Raw genomic sequence first — 19,654 nt, forward strand, 5'->3', positions numbered from 1 at the left:
TATGATGGCCTCATGTTTCTCATGCACTGGTTATGGGAGACCCTTACAGTCCTTTGCTGGCCAAGGTATCAAAAGAGTATACATTTGCTAATTGTAATTGGAAATGTTAGATTCTCTGTCTTTAGTCAATAAGCCAATACATTAGAGGGGTCAAAGCAAGTACTAGCAGGTAAAGAGCCATATGGTTTCATGCTTTGTTTTATTATTTAACAGAGGCACAAATATACCTTCAACGTGACGAGGTTCTCTTTTTGGAATTTCAACGGATACTTTTTCTTCTTTAACAGCTCGTTTTCTGATTTCAGTCACTTTAAAAAAGTAATTATTAAAAGTGAATTACAAGATTGTGAAACTTTATGTCATAATTAGGAGTAATTTTCCACAAACAATCCAAGACAAAGACAACCATATCAATACCCATTTAAATGGTAAGAAAAATTAACAAACCTGGAATCAACCACAGTCTCATATGTTTATGAATACTTTTTTTCTAATATATTGAACACTTCAGATATGTTGAATGACTTTAGGAATATCATACAGTATTTTTTAAAGAGATGAAACAGAAAACAAGACAGCAGAAACTGTGACTATGAAGCTAAATACAGGCATTAGACAGAAACTTGGGGTACACAAATAATTTCTCTACCTTAATTCTAGAAAACTAAGGATTCAAGAAATCACAAATTTCACTAAAGATTGCCACATAAAACAAGCATTAGGCAAATAAGTGTAGAAAGACAAATAACAAAAAAACACATTGGCATACAAATAAATTTTAAGGAAAACACATGTTTGGGGCAGTTTTACATTTTTTTTTTTTTTAGAAAAAAGAGAGAAAGAGTACTTTCTGGTACCAAATATGTGTTGTTTTGAAGTGATAAGACAGAGCATACATTTATGACTTACCTTATACTATGAGTTTCAATGATTTTCTTTAGTCACCCCAATTTAACTAGATTAGTTTCAATAACTAAATGCTTATTTTGAAGTTTTAAAGAGTTGGGATACCTTTAGGTGGTGACTCCACTTCTTTTTTGGGTTTGAGTCTTGGAACTTTTTCTTCTGGGACAGCTTTCTTAGGTTCCTCCAGCACTTTAAAGACAGATTTCACTTAAAGAATTGTTTCACTCACTCAAACCACACAAAATATAGTAGTAAAGAAAACACAAGAGACTTGACACTTCCATTATTACAAACATAAAACAACAATTATAGCACAAGAACGACAACCAAAACCCACAACCAGTACATGTGGTCGGAAAGTAGAGTGAGTGACATTATGCGTAGTAAAAGGGCTGATGTACCTTTTGTTCTTGGAGGCTCTTCTTTTTTAGTTACAGCAACAAGAACTTTTTCTTCCTGTGTAATTTGCTTGTGCCTCTCAGTCACTTAAAAGATAATTTCAGGATTAGGGAATGTATGTTATTTCAAGTGGAGTTAAAAAAAAAAAAAAGATTTCCCAGAAAGTACTATAATTTTAGAATTATAATAATGAACAAATAAGCATCACAACAAATGAACAATACTCCATCCAAAGACAGGATGCCACTAGCATTACACCAGCCACCTACATATAAAAGGTGTGACTCAAAGCAGTGAGAAAACGAGAGACAAGAAATATGCTTCTAGTCTTTGTGTCAGGGAATTTCATTTACCTTTGACAGCGGGTGGTTCTTCTAGCTTAGCCATTTTTGGAGGAGCTTTTTGTTCCGGAACTGGCTTCTTTGGCTCTTCTGGTACTTAAAAGACATCAGGTAACACAGTCAAACATCCGATATGAAAAACACAAAACCCTTATGTTTTGGTTAATGCTCTAAAATTTGGTGAATTTTATAAATTTCAAATGAAAAGACAGGCAAGGTTCCAGAATAAAGTAAAATCTAATATACCTTTAGCTGGTGGCACCTTTTCCTTTTTAGGAACTGCAGCAGGGATTTTCTTCTCTGGCACAATTTTCTTAGGTACTTCAGGAACTTTAAAAACATTAGGTTTAAGAATATTACTTTGCATTACATAGAACTGATAGATCTCATAGGCTTAGAGCTAACATTTTGAAAAGTTCACACATAATCACAGACATTAATGACTCTACATAACAAAATACATGTGTGTTGACATAAACTAAGACAGCTATGCAAACAAAAGGTATTCCTACAACTATTAAGACAAACAAGATCATATATCTTTTAAAGATAATTGTACCTTTAGCTGGTGGAGGCTCCTCTTTTTTAGCAAGAACTTTTGGTTTTGGTACAATTTTACGAGGCTCCTCGAACACTTAAAAAAGATTATAAAATATACTTGTAGAAATATCCAGAATTATTTTTAGTAACAAATAAGAATCTTTTTATTTAGGCTTGATGTTTATCAACATTGAAAAAAGACAATAAATAAATTATGTTGTTGTTGTTAAGTGCCGTCGAGTCGGTTCCGACCCATAGCGACCCTGTACAGGGTTTCCGAGGCTGTAAATCTTTACGGGAGCAGAACGCCTCATCTTTCTCCCGCGGAGCGGCTGGTAGTTTCGAACTGCTGGCCTTAAGGTTCGCAGCCCGATTCGTAACCACTACGCTACCAGAGCTCCTTAAATAAATTATAAGAGAACATAAAAAAATAGAACAAACCAAACACATAGGACTAAACTTAATATAACAATCGATATACCTTCAGCTGTTGGTTCAGCTTCCACTCGCTTTGAAATAATGTGTAGCTTTTCTTCTACAATATATTCTTCAGGCTCTTCCATCACTTTAAGACAGCAATTTTTAAGAAGATCAATAATAGTGTTTTTCATCTTTGTTTTAGCTGTAATTTATCACTTTCAAAAAATTTTTAAAAAGCAGTTTAACTCTTGTCAAGTTCCTGATTATACCATTTAAAATATCCAAAGGAAAACATTTAAATCAAAGCCATGCTTTGATTTTGATATAGAGTATAGGAACTATTTTACATTAATTTAATTTTTAAGTTTATCACAATATCACAAAATTATATTCACAAGGAGAACATACAAATACAAGAAGACCAACAACTCTAGTGGCTAAATTGATAAGAACACAAGAATTTGGACACAAATTTCAGTAATAAGAGAACACTCTAGCGTTGTAGGCTGCAGAGCAACAGCATACTTCAGGAATCATGAATAAGCTTATAAGACAGAAGAAATGTGTATTACATATGAAAAATATCCTGAGGACTTGGAGACTAGCATTTCCCGTCCTTAGTTTTGTAGGTTTCAAACCCAGCAGCTGCTCTTTGGAACTCATATGCAGGGTCATTATGAGTTGGAACCTACTCAATGACTCTTAAGAACGACAATAGTTTTGTAAGGATAGATATGGCAGAAGAGGCAGGAGTCTTCACATGATTTTTGAGCCTGTGTGTATAAAGTTAAATAGAGACTAGAATGGTCCAGTAAAAAATATATCTGCTCTTTATACTAAAAGTAAACTTAGCAGACTATTCACATTTCTGTAAGTCTTTTGAGCTTAATGAAAACAATAATATCATAGACTGACTCTCCTTTTAAATAGAAGTCTGGTGGTGCCGAGGGAAATTGATAATGTGTACTGTCAAACACTAGAGTAAGACCCATAAACACATACTTTTTTTGTATACATGTTATGCTTTGTGTTCCAAACATTCCTGGAAGTGCTCAGGCCCTTTTTCAAATCTACCAGGTTCCTGACATTTGCTTAACATCATGGCTTCTCCTAAGAAGCACAACTGAATGGGTAGTCTTCCTCTTGGGTGGTATGTCCCATCTTGCTCTATTAATGGCCATTTCTTTAAAACTGTACATCTTGGATTTCACATGGACTTTTCTTCCAAATAGAGAAAAAAGGGGGACAACCCACTTTTATTGACCAAAGATGTACTTGTGGACATCTTAATGTACTACAATTTTACTCATTTTTCATTGGTAAGGGAGTTAATTTGTTAAAGAAGTTTTGATTTCCCTTAAAGAAAATCTTTAAAAAGTTCTTTTGGATATGTAGTATAGCTCTAGTCAGAATGCTGGATTTATTATGAAATGTGCAAATGTCTTAACGTATCTCCCAATATTGAAATAGAGCTTATTGTTGAAACACTATTGTTAGGTTCATTCTGACTCATAAAGACCCTATGAACAACGGAATAAAACACTGCCCAGTCCTGCTTCATCTCCACAATTGCTATCGTGTTTGAGCCCATTAATGCTGCCACTGTGCCAACCCATCTCCTTAAGGGTCTTCTTCTATTTTGCTGACACTCCATTTGACCAAGTGTGAAGTCCTTCTCCAGGAACTTGTCCCTCCTGGCAACGTGTCCAAAGTACGAGAGATAAAGTTTCACTATACTAGCTTCTAAGGAGCGTCTAACTGTACTTTTTCCAAGAAAGATTTATTTGTTCTCTGGCAGTCCATGGTACTTTCAATATTCTTCACGAACACCATACTTCAAATTAATTGATTCTTGTATGTTCTATTCATTGTCCAACTTTCATATGTATATAAGGCAACTGAAAATGTCCTGACTTGAGTCAGGTGCACCTTAGTCTTCAAAGTGACATTTTTGCTCTTAAACCTTTTAAAGAGGTCTTTTGCAGCAGATTTGCCTAATGCAATACATGCTTTGATTTCTTGACTGCTGTTTCCATGAGCATTGACCAAGCAAAGGAAGTCTTTGACGACTTCAATCTTTTCTCTGTTTATAATGTTTTTATTTATTTATCCAGTTGTGAAGACTTTTGTTATTACATTAAGGTGCAATCCATACTGAAGGGTGTAATCTTTGATCTTCCTTAGTAAGTACTTCAGGTCCTAAGTTTCTTACAAGCAAGGTTATGTCATCTACCTATCATGGGTTGTTAATGAGTTTCTGATGCCACATTCATTCTTTATATAATCTAGCTTCTTGGATTATTTATTCAGCATACAGCCTGAATAGCTATGGTGAAGTGATACAACTCTGCCATACACCTTTTTTATTTTGAACCTTTCAGTAGCCCCATGTTGTATTCAAATTACTTCTTCTTGGGTCTGGTACAGGTTCCTCATGAACACAAAGAAGCGTCCTGGAATTCCCATCCTTTGCATTGTCATCCATAGTTTGTTAGGAGCCACACAGTCGAATGCCTTTGCAGAGTCAATAAAACATGAGTAAATACCTCTCTGGTAGTCTCTGGCTTTTAGACAAGGTCCATCTGACTTCGGCAAAATTATTCCTCATTCCACATCCTGTTTTTTAATTTCTGGCACCTCCCTGTCAATGTATTGCTGCAATGGTTTTTCAATCATATTCAGCAAAAAATTTACTTACATGTGATATTAGTGATATTGTTTGATGACTTCTGCATTCCTTTGGATCATCTTTCTTTGGAAGAAGCACAAATATGGTTCTCTTCCAATTGGTTAGCCAGGTAGTGGTCTTCCAAATTTCTTGACATAGATGAGTAAGTGCTTCCAGTGCTGCATCAGTTTTGTTGAAACATTTCCATTTGTCTTCCATCAATTCCTGAAGTCTTGTTTTTCACTAATGCCTTCATTGCAGCATGGACTTCTTTCGTTAATACCGTTGGTTCTTGGTTATATGCTACCTCCTGAAATGATTGAACTTCAGCCATTTCTTTTAGTATGGTGACTTTGTGTATTTCTTCCATCTTCTTTGGATGCTTTCTGTGTCATTCAATGTTTTGTCCATTGTTGTTGCTGTTGTTAAGTGCTATCGAGTTGTTTCTGACTCATGGTGACCCTGTATAGGGTTTCTGAGGAGCAGTTGGTGGGTTTGAACTGCTGACCTTGTGGTTAACAGTCCAGTGCTCTTCCTAAAACATCATACCAAGACTCCATTTTGCCTGAATGAATCCTTCAATGGTGCAACCGGAGATGTGAATCTTTTCTTCAGTTCTTTCAGACTGAACATGGTAAGCATATACATGGTAATCATTACAAAACTACAAAGAACTACCATTACAAGCATGGGTATATCTGAATCACAAGTCTTTAGCTAGCACAGCTGTTTCCATAGGTGAAAGATCTATGTGTTCATTGCTTCAGACTCACAAACCTGGCCTTGCCTTTGGGATATGATAGGGTAATAAAATGTCTAGCTCATTTTTAAACTTGGAGTCAGGACACATTAGTGAGCTATGACATCAATTTATCAGGTTACAACTTACTTTTTTTTTTTTTTTAAGTAACAAAATAAGATAGAAAATGCATATCACATGTTGTAAAGATGAGTACTATTTCATAAAATTTTGCTTTTGTGTGTGTTTGTGTGTATGTATGTATATGCACAGGGTTAGGTTTGAGAAACACTGTTTTATATTACTCAAGTTTTAGAGAATAGACTATCAACATGAAGTTTATATCTGTCTATCAAGTTCTGTTAATAAAAGCATATATGCACATGATTAGATACCTGCCTTAAATTGTTGTTGTTAATGCCATCACAGAGACCCTGTGTAGGGTTTCCGAGGAATGACTGGTGGGTTTGAACCACAGACCTTGTGGTTAGCAGACCAGTGCTTATTCTATAGCATCACACCAGGACTCCTTGCCTTCAATAGCTAACTACAAATGATAATTATTGAAGCCCTTTTTTCCCCACATAAAGAATTAAGAGCGGTGGATAAGAAATGCATTGGAATGCTTACTTATAAGTAATATTTCCAAAACTTTTGTCTTGAAACAAAGATACATCTAATGAGGGCTTAGTTGACAGAAGAGGTTAGGCACTCAGTTGCTGAAAGGTTGCCAGTTCAAGTCTATATAGTTGTGCCTCAGAAAAAGGACCTGGTGAATCTACTTCTAAAAATCAGCCATTGAATACTCTATGAAGCACAGTTCTAGTCTGACACGCATGGCATCGCCATGAGCTGAATTCAACTTGACAGCAACCATCTTCTTCTTCTTTTTTTAAAACTGGTAGTGAGGTCAGTAGATACTCCCTGAGTTTTCACTGATTTGATAAATAAATGGTAAAGCGAAACATCAAGATTCTAGATCATTTCTAGCTAAATGTATTATTTACCTTCATATTCTGTAATCTCCACTGCCTCCTCCTCTCTTTCCTCTTCTCTGTACACTGAAAAGGAAACTCTTTCTTCTTCTTCATAACTCCATTCCTCCTCTGTGGATATTTTAAAAGATAAGATTGAATTTAAATTCAACCTCATCAAACATGATTCACTCTCTTTGTTCACTACAGATGTATAGTGGTTCTTCTGTTTGAATAAGATAAGACTCCACAGTGCTTCCTCACTATAAGGAGGAGCGGGGTGATCTCAGATGTGGGTGCAAGACTGAGAAGCATTCCGAATTATATACAGGTGTGGTTTTATCACGCTTGTCACTTTTTCAGCACCTTATCTCAGTCTTTAAGAATGACTCAGGGTCAATGTACACAAAAGACTCAAATCCAAAAGGTTCTAAAAGGTAGACACATTCTGATATGAACATAAAAGAGAAGTAACTGACAAGGACAATTTCTAAGTTAAAGAATATTTGGAAAGAAGAAAAGACTTAAGAGAAACACACACAAACTTATTTCTCCTCTCAATTCCAATGATCTATCCAATATATACCTTCATGCCGCATGACTTCCATTCTCTGAGGCACTGCAATGGACAGTTTTTCTTCAGCAACAGATCTTTTTTCTTCTATGACAGCTTTCTTAGAAACTTCGACTTTGAAAGAGCATTAAAGTTGAAGTTTAAAAATCAAGTATTTTGAACAATTCTCTTCCCCTTGAGTTTGGGTAAGATTTGCACAGTACACTAGTTTCACTAGCATAAAGGGCAAACAAGTTAGAACATATCACAAGAATATATACACAAATAATCTATTAGAAGCAAGATAGTAAAAGAAGGGGTTGGGTACAAAAAGCAAGAATTCACAGACTAAAAGATTTTTGTCAGAGGCAAGGAGATAAATCCTACCTCGGGGAGGAGGGGCTTTCTTTGCAACAGGAACAGGGACTGAAACTTTCTCCTCTGGGACAGCTTTCTTAGTTAGAGCTGGCACTTTGGAAACATGACACACATTTAGAACTTCAATGGTACCTCACTGAATCCCAACACAAAACACAGATATATACCCATAAGACACGCTCATCACAAAGTCAACAAAACCATCATCTGCCTTGGAACATGTTATTAAAAAGATGGTTCCTGGAAAGATGCAAGACAATACCTTTTGGTGGTGGAGCTTCTTCTTCTTTCTGAGGAACGGGTCTTTTTTGTTCTGGAACCTTCTTCTTTGGTATTTCTGGCACTTGAAAGATGATATTTGGTTTTAAAATTCTCACAAAGGCCAACTAAATGAGCAGAATAGAACTGACAAGCCCACTGAAGAAGACATGCAGTTAAGGAACTTTGAAGAAAGGATGAGATTATTTCATAGAGATGGGATTAAGTACCTGCTGGTGGTGGGGATTCCTCTCTTTGAGTAACAACGGTTATTTTTTCTTCGATGACAACTTTCTTTTGTACTTCAGGAACTTGAAAAGACATTAAGTTTTAAAAGTGACTTTATATTTTCTCAACTAGCTGGTGAAATTTTATTTTGTAAGAAAGTAGACAAGTGGACTGACACTTTCAGTGAATTCTCACACCAGCAAATATTTCATTTGGAAAGAAATTAACTCACTTAACAGATAAACACAATTTTTTTTTTACACAAAACATTAAAAAAAAAAAAAAAGCTTCTTTACTAAGCAAGTCACTGTACCTTTAGCTGGTGGGGCTTCCTTCTTTGTAACAGGTTCTGGAACCTTTACTTCAGGGACAGGTTTCTTAGGCACTTCTGGGACTTAAGTTTTTAAAACAGAATGTTAGTTCAGATAGCTCCCTTTTTTGAATGGGTATATGCAAACACAAATCTTTATGAAGTCCATTATGTTATCAACATATATACATATATAGTTGTTAAGTTCTATCGAGTCAGTGCCTACTCATAGCAACCCTATGTAGGGTTTCCAAGGAGTGGCTAGTGGAACTGGTGACCTTGCGTTTGGCAGTCCAGTCTTATCCCACAGCTCCACACCTAATTCATGGATTCTCTATACATAGGGATAAGGAGCCCTAGTGGTGCAGCAGTTAAAGTGTTTGGCTGCTAATCAGAAGGTCAGTGGTTCGAACCCACTAGCTACTACATGGGAGAAAGATGTGGTATATTGCTTCTGTAAAGATTGACAGCTTGGTGAACTCTATGGGGACATTCTACTCTGCCATAGAGGGTCCCTGTGAGTCAGAATTGATTCCAGGGTAGTGGCTATACATAAGGACAATAATGCAGAAATACTGAAACTAAGATAGAATTTAGAAATAATGTTATAAAGGTATTGAGAGAGTTTAAAACGACAGTATATCATAAAAGGATGTGTGTTGAATTCAGACTTTTTTTACAGAAAGTTGTGGTGCTGTAGATCACCAGTGGACTTCAAACCACAAGGTCAACAATTCAGACCCACCAGCCTCTCCTCGTAAACCCTACATAGGGTCATTGTGAGTTGGAATTGACTCGATGGCACTTCCCAACAACAACAACTTTTGGTAACAATAAACTAGTGTACACAAACTAGATTACACCAACAATATATAGTGTGGATTTAGATATAGAAAAAGTATCTTTATGTTTTGTATTCAGAAATGGAGTCCATAATGTTAAGATGTAATTTATTTTAAAGACTTAGAAGTCTTTAGAATAGCTACACCTGTACAAGGAGACTTCAAAAAGGTCATGGAAAAATTCCATTATCTTTTAATTCCATTTTTCCATGAACTTTTTGAAGTGTCCTTGTATTACTAATCCCCTCCCCACCCCCATTTCTCTTCTATGTTTTTGGTGTCTCTATAAGGTATTCAAATTTCAGAAAACAGTCCTAGTCCTAGTGTGGTGCTGTGGGATAATGCAATGGACCACAAGGTCGGTTTGAACTGCAAGTTTGGTGAGACTTAACCTCACCAACCACTCCTCGGAAATCTTATACAGGGTAACTATGAGTTGGAACTGACTTGACAGCACTTAACAATGAAAACAACTAATCTAGAGTAAGCCTTTCAATATGATATCCATTTGTGAATGACTTGGGGAGTTGAGTGTGCAAATCTTTGTATGTGCATATGTATATTTCTCTAAGAGACTTGTAGTTTTCAGCACGGTCTGTGACCCAAAAAGGTTAACAATGGGTTTAGTCTATCTCTCTATTCTAAATGTTGATGATGTTGTTGTTAACTGTCGTGGAGTTGGTCCGACCCATAGCAATCATGTACAGGGTTTTCAAGGAGAAGCTGCTGAGTTTGAACCACTGACTTTGCAGTTCAAATCAAATTTGCAGTCCAGTGCCTTAACCCACAGCGCCATGCCAGGACTCCAAGTGTTGATGACACTGAATCCTTAATTGGAAAATATTTTCAATAGCACGAATTATTGGCAATAATTATTCATATTTTCAGTAAGATATCGGTAGAATTTGTGAACCTCGGCACCTCTGCATTTGTAGGATTTTGCTGTAATTACAAGGATATATATTTGTGTTTATGCTGTGTTTTATGTACATGATTACACATGTATACATTTTAGTATGTGTATTGTATTTGATGTTTAGTTGTTGTTGTTGTTAAGTGCCACTGAGTTGATTCTGACCCATAACAACCCTGTATAGGGTTTCTGAGGAGCAGCTGGTGAGCTTGAATCGCCAATCTTGCAGTTCAAACAGATTTGCAGTCTGGCGCATTAACCCACAGGGCCACACCAGGACTCCAATTTAGTTATTTTTGCTCAAATCAGACATGCTTCTCCATCAGAAGTGATCAAGTGACTTTGGTGTTAGTTTTGGGTTTAGTAAGTATGACCTTTGATTTTAATGATTGGTTAGTCAGAAAAAGTTTAATTTCATTTGATTGGAAAGACAGAAACACCCACAATTATAAATTATCCAGGAGTTTGAAAAGAGAAGCAGATCTGATTTAGGAAGCAAACAGGGACATTAAGAAGTCAGGCAAAGAAAAACGCCATTTGAAATATATGATTTTATTAAGACTGGTTTCTCCTGTATTGGATGATGTTGAATTCTTGCTGAATATTCCTATAATTGACCAGATTTATGAAGTTTGCAATTTTATTTCCTACAAAAAAGTAGTCTATAGAAAATGTGGCTAGAAGACTAGGGCTTGAGAATCTAATATGATTAGGAAGATTTTGCTGCTGGAGAGTTGTTTGCTACAACCAATCAGCGGTGGAAAGGGTTTGCACTACAGGAACACATTTGACTTCAAATATACCTAAATGATATGCATCTTAACTAGCTAGTTAGATAAGTGTAACAATGATGGCTAATACGGATATCCAATACATCTCCCAAGAAACACAGTAAAAACAAATGTCTAAGAAAACTGTATTTTTTCCAATAATTCAAGGTTTGCCATTACTGATTTAGTTACTAGCAGCACTGTGTACATCTTTATCTAGTGAACATTCAGTTTTGCAAAATAATTTTTCTTAGGAACATGTCTGTAGAAGATGAGTGTTTTACAAATATTTATTTCTCTAAGAAAGGGAAATATTAACAATAAGACAGTACTTTAATGTAATTCTTTTGTAGGCATCTCTAGGAATTTTTCATAAAGACTGTATGTTGAGAACATGTCCACTAAACAGACAAGCATATTAAAGACACAAGGAACATGTAAAAGTGACAAAGTACAAAGAGAACACAGCACATAAGAAAACAAAGAGCTGCTATTTGAGTGACCTCATTGTCCATACTGTTGTACCTTTTGGGGGAGCCACAGCTTCCTTCTTGGGTACAGGAACTGGCTTTTTCTCCTCAGGCACGGGTTTCTTGGGAGCTTCAGGCACTTTAAAGAGCATTGTTGAAACAAGGTTGAGAATTCTAGTCTCCTTCCGAGACATGTAGATCACATGAAAGCACACATTTTTAGTAAGAGTGTAATAATAAAAAAATAGGCATATGGTCATTTAATATGCTCTATTTGTAATAGAAATACATACCAAAGAAGTCAATACCATATAGACATTACATAAATTACACGAGGCAGACAAAGATCGACTTAGCATGGTTTGAAGTTTAAAAATGTTATTGCTATGTGTATGACATATATCCACAAATTAATGAAATCAACATACACAGAATTAAATACATCACAGTGGTTCACAGATGAGATTTCATTAATTCACAGACCCCATTAAACTTCACACATAACAGGACGACAGACACTAAGAATCCCCACCCCAATCCCCAAATTATTAGTCTACCTTTGGCTGCTGGGGGCTCTGCCTTTTTAGGAATGGGAACAGGGACCACTTCTTCTGGGATTGGTTTCTTAGGTGGCTCAGAGACTTTAAAAAAAGTGCGAGTTTTAAGAAATTGTATATTTAGACAGCAAGGTATACAGTTATAATATTTAGAATAGAAATAAAGAGCAGATATTCACCTTTTATACCAACTGAATACAAGAAATTAATGCTTTAGAAACAAAGGTAAGGGAGATGGCTAAATGGTTCATTAGAAAATGCTGTAACTGTGATTTACTTTTCATTGTTGGAGCCTCTACCTTCTTAGGAGCAGGCGCCCGTTCCTCAGACGAGTCTTTTTTTTTTTTTTTTTTTAAACATCAATAACTGTGAAGATAACTTCCAGACACTTTACATTTATGAGGCAATTGCATCAGATTATTTTAAATATTTTCATATCTTTAATGTTTAATGATTGACTGGGGAAAGGGGATTGGTTGCTGGTGGGGATCCCTGATCATGAATAGTATTTGCTGATTTCTGTGGTGGTGGAAATACTATGACAAATACTCATTGTCATGGAGAAGTGAAGTATTTCATTATATCATGGTATTTATAGGTGATGCAATTTGAGTACCCTATACAGGGTCGCTGTGGGTTGGAATCGACTCAATGGCACTTAACAGCAACAACAACAACAACTAACCCAGAGGTTAGGTTGGCAGTCTGAACCCACCCAGCAGTACTGAGAAGGCCTGGAGGACTGCACACATCAAAATTATAAACAATAATTCTTTTGCAATACATGGGGTCACCATGGGTCACAATAGACTCCACAGTAACTCACAATAACACACAGCATGTTCACTATACAAATACAAGTCATTAAAAAAGTCAGAAGCATAGATTAGGGTCAAATGCAGTAAAAATAGGAAATCGTGCATTTTGAGTATTTATTACCATCATTTAAAAATTTTATAATTTAATTTTAAAATAATGGTCATGTTAAACCACTAGCTTACAAAATTCCTGATAATCTAACAGCCAGCTTTTGTAAACTGTTATGACCTAGCTTCATTTCATGCATGTCCAAATAGCTGGTTACTAGATTGTAAACTCCCTGATGTAAGGAAGAGAGCTTGGGTTAATTTTCATTTATCTTTTCTGTGCCTCAGTCATGACCTTCCCACTGACCAACAATCATGCCTTTGACTATAGTGGCTATTGGTCCAACAGACTTCATGACTGTATCTATTATCAAATATTAACATATTCAGGTAGCTAACTTAGGAATTTATAGCCAACTTTTCAAAGAGTTTAAACTAATAATGAATCACTAATACCTTTAGGTGGAGGCTCAATCTTTTTGGAAACAGCAATGTGAACTTTCTCTTCGGTAACAGTTTTCTTTTGCACCTCAGGGACTTTAAGAAATGTACATTTTAATTACGGATATGCAATAGCAACTGTAACTTGCAAAGATTATTGTAATGAAAATGAAAACATAGGCTAGCTAATATGAAATGAAAAGATGACAGAAATACAGAGGGACAAAAGACCTGAAAAATCACAAACTAGGAAAGAAAAAGGGATAAAAATCCACCTAATACCCTTCCACTGGAGCCCCAATTTCAAATTTGTCTTATACCTGTAACTGACACCTCTTCCTCTGTGTGAGAAGCAAAGAACATCTTTTCTTCTGAAATAACCATCTTCTTTGTATGCACAGCTGGTACTTTAAAAAGAATATTTTGTATTAGTATTTCTTTCTCTGGGGTAACACATCAGCTCAAACACATAGTTGGTTCATTACAGTTAAGTCTTTAGTCACAGGCTGAGTGAGTTAGTATGATAGCTTGAGAACAAATTCAGTACTGACAAGAAAACAAATTGTTTTGATCTATAGGAAGAAACAATTCATGCAACTTTAGCAAACATTAGTAAATGGGAATCAAATAGACACAACTTCTTCACACACAGTGTGGTGCTTTTCAAGATTTGTTAGGGTCTATTCATATAAAAGAGAGGATGGGGAATATTCTATACAATGAAATTCACTGCATAGTTAAGTTAGAAGATTACTCATTAAACAAACTCTTCCTTAGACAGAAGAAAAAAATTCAGTGATTTTTTTTAAAAGCAAAAGTTTAAAGAAATATGTTATTATCTTAAAAAATACATAAGATGCATATTACATAAAAATGCATTCTAGGTGGTTTCAGATTTGTGAAATATGTATACACATCCATACACATAAATAAGGATGTTTAAAACTTGCAGGTGAAAGACAAAGATGTATACCTTTCACTTCAACAACTTCTTCCTGCACGGGAGTCCGGGAAGGTTTTTGTGGCACAATCTTCTTTGAAACTTGGGGTACTTAAAAATATGTACACATATATTTGCATTGTGAAGACTATTGTTTTGTACAAAATTTTAAAAACTCTTAGCTTAGATGAATCTATAAATAAGCAACATGTGACTATAGATCAGTAAACAGATTACTTGTGCATATGGCAGTAGAAAGGTTTGAAATAATAATACCTTTGGTGACTTGAACTTTTTCTTCTTCCATTCTTCGGGAAGTCTTTTCAATTTTTTCAACTACTGGCTTCTTAACAACTGCAAGCATTTTAAAGAAATTGCAGTACTTTTAGAATTTCGACTAAAATCTACTCTTTATTTATTGTTAAGAGACAATTTGTAGGCCTGAACTTCAAGCACAAGTTTCTGTACTTAAAGTATTTTGATTACATTTTGTTTTCAATTCCCATAATATAATCTTTCTTACCACCTTAAAAAAATTTTTTTTTGCACTAAATGAATCATATAGAAATTCTTAAGACAAAAAATTCATTGTTACAATAAAGCTTAGAGAAGTTGTGCCTATTAGATTAAGCTGGTGATTTATATACACCTTAGCTAAACAAGCCATGATAATGATGCTGCTGATTCATTTAAATAATTCCAATTGTATACCTTTAGGAGGTGGTACTTTCTTTTCAGGCATTTTTGCTGGAATTTTCATCTCATGTGATTCTGTAATTAAAAACACAGAAATGTGAAGAGATGTTTGAATAGGTAAGTTTTGAGATGTGATATTAGTTACACATGACAAGTTAAGAAGTTAAGCTTTTAAGATCAGCATTGCTAACATAGGTCCCTTGTAGTGCAGTGTTGCAGAGTTCAGTTGGTAACTGAAAGGTCAGCGGTTTATCTCCACTAGCTGCTCTGCAGGAGAAAGATGTGCAGTCAGCTTCAGCAAAGATCACAGACTTAGAAACCCTATAGGGAAGTTCAACCCTAACCTATAGGGTTGCTATGAGTCCGAATCTACTTGCCAACACTAGTTGTTTTGGTTTTAGTATTGCTAATATAGGGGCCCTGATGGCACAACAGTCAAGTGTTGCGAACTGAAAGGTCAGTGGTTGGAACCCACCAGCAGTTCTGCAGCAGAGAGACCTGGCCATCTGCTCATAGAGATTACAACCTAGGAAGTCCTATGGAGTAGCTCTGCTCTGCCACTTGGAATGGGTCTGAGTTGAAATAGATCCAGAGGAGCCTAACAACAACATTGCTAATGTGATTCTTAGTGCTGGATTTTGACTCAGTATCAATTAGAGATGCAATGAGGCAGTGGAAGTAAAATTTGAACTTTCTGATACAAAATAGCATTGGAATTCAGTCTTTGGAATAGAACTAAATGATTCATTTTACAATGTCAAAACATGAAAGCTTCTCTGTAGAAAGCGACAATTTTAAAGATTAGATACGTGAAGATTTTTAACCTTACAAAGCCTAGAATGATAATTTTACCTGCTTCATATCGATTCCAAATAGAGTTAATAATATTGACAATATAATGAATTGTGCAAAGGTTAGGAAGTGTGTGTGGGGGTGGTGGTGGTGGTGGTGGAGGAGGTGGGAGGAGTCATTCAGTTGATCCGTACCTTCATAAACCTCCTTTTGAACTTGAATAACTTCTCTTTCTTTATAAGTATGTTCCCAGTCATCTACCCCTTCATCATAACCTTCTTCTCTTTCATAGTATTCTTGTCCTTCTTCAAAATCTTCTTCCCATTCCTCATGAACCTCCTTTTTAGCTTCTACCTCATAGTCTTCATCTGGTTCTTCATAATAAGGCTCTTCATATGTCTCTGTGTAAGGTTCCACTTCCAGTTCATCATAAGGTTCTTCGAAAGCTTCGGTATAAACTTTCTTCTCCTCATAGACTGCTTCCTTTCTCTCATACACAGTTTCTTTCTCTTTCTGAACCTCTTTCTTCCTGGTTATAGTCATTATTTTTACTTCTTCAGCCTTGGAAGATATATCAATAATTTCAGGAGCTACAGAAATAAATAAAAGAAATAACGTTAACATACAAATTATATCCATACCATTATTTCACTAAAACAAGTCTTTGTAGTTAAATAACATCAATATTGAGATTATGCCTCAATATTATACAATACAATGACACTGGCAAGTGTCCGAACTCAATGAGACTGCCTTGCTTTTTGGGGTCTTGCAACTTTTCTGCCTTTGACAGGGTACATTTCACCACTATTCTATTGCTTCTTTTGTTGTTGTTGTTAAATGTTGTCAAGTTGGTTCTGACTCATAGCGACCCTGTATAGGATTTCAGAGGAGTGGCTAGTGGGTTTGAACCGCCAACCTTGTGGTTAGCAGCCTAGTGCTTATCCTACAGTGCTACTCCAGGATTTAGTGGAAAATAATTGGGTTTTCTTTCTCTGACAGATACCTGCCATACATAGTTGCCAGCTTTCTCAGGTTTTACTGTATTTCTAATTTCCTATGTTTTTCTTTATATTGTTCAGCTTAAATTTTCTTTGATTATTGAACACAATAAATACTATGAAGGTGTATTCTATTCTTTTTTTTTTTTTTTGCATTCTATTCTTGATGTGAGAATTTCCCCAGTTTGATCAAAACTGGGACATGGACACAGCATCTGTTCTTCTATGTGAGCTCTAATTTGTAGAACCCTAGGCTTCTCCCCATGAAATATTTGATCATTTGATGGAATTTATACTTAATACCTGTGCAATTACTTTTTATTGAAAGTTTTAATAATTCTCTCAAAGATATTGAAAATTTAATCTACATTTTAGACTACTGAAGTGATCCTTTAGTCAGTTTAGTAAAGGGATTAAAATTAGGTTACCAAATCACTTAGTTGATTTTGTATAAATGGATTTTAAGAATATTTAAGCATCTATTATTTATACTGTCCTTAATGTTTATGTGATTTAAGGAAAGAAAAGCAACAGCCCCTATCTTTCTAGCCCCCAGCCCTTCTTTCCTTCTTTCACTGCACCAAAGCAGCATGAACTCAGGAAAGGGTTTCCTCTGCCAGGGGTAAGAGTAAGCACACCACCACTTCTGACACAGATTTTAACAGACCAGGGGAGACTCACAGCTTTATAATAAAGCTGTTGTTGTTTTTGTTAAGTGCTGTTGAGTCAGTTTCGACTCATAGAGACCCTGTATAGGGTTTCCAACAAGCAGCTGGTTGAACCAACGATCTTAGTAGTCCACCGCTTATCCTACAGTGCTGAGTGAATTGTAGGAACAGATGAACTGAAAACAGTCAATAATTTCTTTTTCATTTACCTTTTGCTGGGACCAAGGTAGTAGGAGGTGGGGGTTTCTTGATAACCTCTGGGACTGCAAACACATAAAAATAAATGTTTATGTTTAGATCATGCGCTGTTCAATCTTTACTCATCGTGTGCATCACTGTTAGTCATTAGGCAATCTAGGAGTGCTATTAGTATATCATCCCTACTGGGAATCATCCTAATGCTCCTATAATCCCCAAACTGAGTCCCCTAGAAATGCTATAAAATACCATATTAATACAAAGCTAAGAATGTTGAAATCTGATTCTAATTTAGGCTGATTTAAAAGAATTTAAACTCATGAACCATAGAGATGAATCTAAATGTCTAATGCTAAAAAGGCATATTAATTTTCCAGGTGTTAATTTTAAAGTTCATGGACTATCCATCATGTTTGTTGAGCTTCCTCATATTTCATAGTGTTTCACAAATGAGCACTACTTTTACGAGGTTCTGAGTTTTCTGAGTTTTGAGTACTCCATTCTTTTTGTTTAGATTGTAGTTTGAGTGAAAGTTTACCAGGCAAATTTGTTTTCCACTCAACATTTTATACACATTTTGTGTAGTGACGTTGGTTGGAATCCACTCAATATAACAGCACTCTTTCCATTTCCTTTTGGGTTCCCGTTTTCATTCATCGCCTTTCCTGCCTTCTGACATTTTTTTGGCAAATGCCCTTTTGGCCTCCTGTAGGTGATTGTACTGAGGAGTACATCCCTCCAGGGTGTTATTATTTACTTCATAGGTCTTCTCTGTGCTGATCCCTGGGAAGAGGGTTCAATTCCAAGCCCACCAAACTACTAAACTATTTGTTTAATTGTCTAATCTTCTTCCTATATTTACCCCCCACCAAGATACACTCATATTAAACATTAAGAGGGATAGAATTGATCCTCCTTCAAGACACTTCATTTTCCCTGCAAATATTGACACGTGATCAGATGAGCTGAATGTGTCTTGAGCTGGGTTGGAGCACTTGCTAGGAATTAACATCAGCCTTGACTTTCTAGTGTTGTGACCCAATGAGATCAGCTATTGGCCCAGAGGACAGGGCCTTCTTTACATCTCCATCCTGAGATAAAGAGCAACTGTCTGGGGTTGCCATTGGGTATTGTGGACAGACACAGGCAAAGGACAAAAGAGAGAAAAAGTGACAAAAATCTAAGTTGAGAAAAAGAGTCCAAGAAGAGGATGAGAGTGAATTAAGTGAGAAGTACCATTTCATGACTTTAACCCCTTCCTGCACCCTCCATTATCAAATAAAAAGACTGAAAACTGTTGTGATTAATTGTAATACCTTTAGGTGGTTCTTCTTCTTTGGGTTTGGTAATGACTTTTTTGGTATCTTTTTTCACAGCCTTCTTGCTCACTAAAAGAAACAGATATCTGTCAGATGTAATTAATTAAAATGTTTTGAGGAATCTAGGTTTACTGAATTTTTTTTTCATATGTTAATTGTAAGAAGGGACTCTGCACATTATTGCAAGAAACTTGTTCCAGAGAGATTTTTTTTGGATTAGAATGCAAACATTAAATTTTTAGACTTTATACTGACTTGATGTTTGTTTAGTAGTAAAGATGGTGCTCTGGTGGTGCAATGCTTAAGAGATGGGCTGCGAGCCAAAAAACATCAATGGACTGAACCCACCAGTTGTTCAACGAGAGAAAATACTTGGTTCTCTGCTCCCATAAAGATTGTTGTTAAGTGCCGGCGAGTCAGTTCTGACCCATAGCAACCCTGAATAGGGTTTCCGAGGCTGTAAATCT

At 35.9% G+C, this 19,654-nt stretch overlaps 1 protein-coding gene across 1 annotated transcript in view; it reads right to left on the minus strand.

The window, feature by feature from the left end:
* LOC102841613 (titin-like) overlaps positions 1 to 19,654 on the minus strand; it is a 305,333-nt gene that overhangs the window by 166,367 nt on the left and 119,312 nt on the right. The window contains exons 111-133 of the mRNA XM_006866702.1: positions 19,185 to 19,256; positions 17,880 to 17,927; positions 16,196 to 16,591; positions 15,225 to 15,284; positions 14,790 to 14,867; positions 14,547 to 14,624; positions 13,894 to 13,980; positions 13,589 to 13,669; positions 12,267 to 12,350; positions 11,765 to 11,848; positions 8,718 to 8,798; positions 8,407 to 8,487; positions 8,181 to 8,261; positions 7,928 to 8,011; positions 7,574 to 7,675; positions 7,021 to 7,128; positions 2,668 to 2,751; positions 2,206 to 2,280; positions 1,893 to 1,976; positions 1,659 to 1,742; positions 1,308 to 1,391; positions 1,012 to 1,095; positions 228 to 308 (exon numbers count right to left, since the gene is read on the minus strand). Of these exons, the coding sequence (XP_006866764.1) occupies positions 228 to 308; positions 1,012 to 1,095; positions 1,308 to 1,391; positions 1,659 to 1,742; positions 1,893 to 1,976; positions 2,206 to 2,280; positions 2,668 to 2,751; positions 7,021 to 7,128; positions 7,574 to 7,675; positions 7,928 to 8,011; positions 8,181 to 8,261; positions 8,407 to 8,487; positions 8,718 to 8,798; positions 11,765 to 11,848; positions 12,267 to 12,350; positions 13,589 to 13,669; positions 13,894 to 13,980; positions 14,547 to 14,624; positions 14,790 to 14,867; positions 15,225 to 15,284; positions 16,196 to 16,591; positions 17,880 to 17,927; positions 19,185 to 19,256 (2,181 nt within the window). The remainder of the gene's footprint in view (positions 1 to 227; positions 309 to 1,011; positions 1,096 to 1,307; positions 1,392 to 1,658; positions 1,743 to 1,892; positions 1,977 to 2,205; positions 2,281 to 2,667; positions 2,752 to 7,020; positions 7,129 to 7,573; positions 7,676 to 7,927; positions 8,012 to 8,180; positions 8,262 to 8,406; positions 8,488 to 8,717; positions 8,799 to 11,764; positions 11,849 to 12,266; positions 12,351 to 13,588; positions 13,670 to 13,893; positions 13,981 to 14,546; positions 14,625 to 14,789; positions 14,868 to 15,224; positions 15,285 to 16,195; positions 16,592 to 17,879; positions 17,928 to 19,184; positions 19,257 to 19,654) is intronic.

This window comes from Chrysochloris asiatica, unplaced genomic scaffold (genome assembly GCF_000296735.1).
Source record: "Chrysochloris asiatica unplaced genomic scaffold, ChrAsi1.0 scaffold00094, whole genome shotgun sequence".
NCBI lineage: Eukaryota > Metazoa > Chordata > Mammalia > Afrosoricida > Chrysochloridae > Chrysochloris > Chrysochloris asiatica.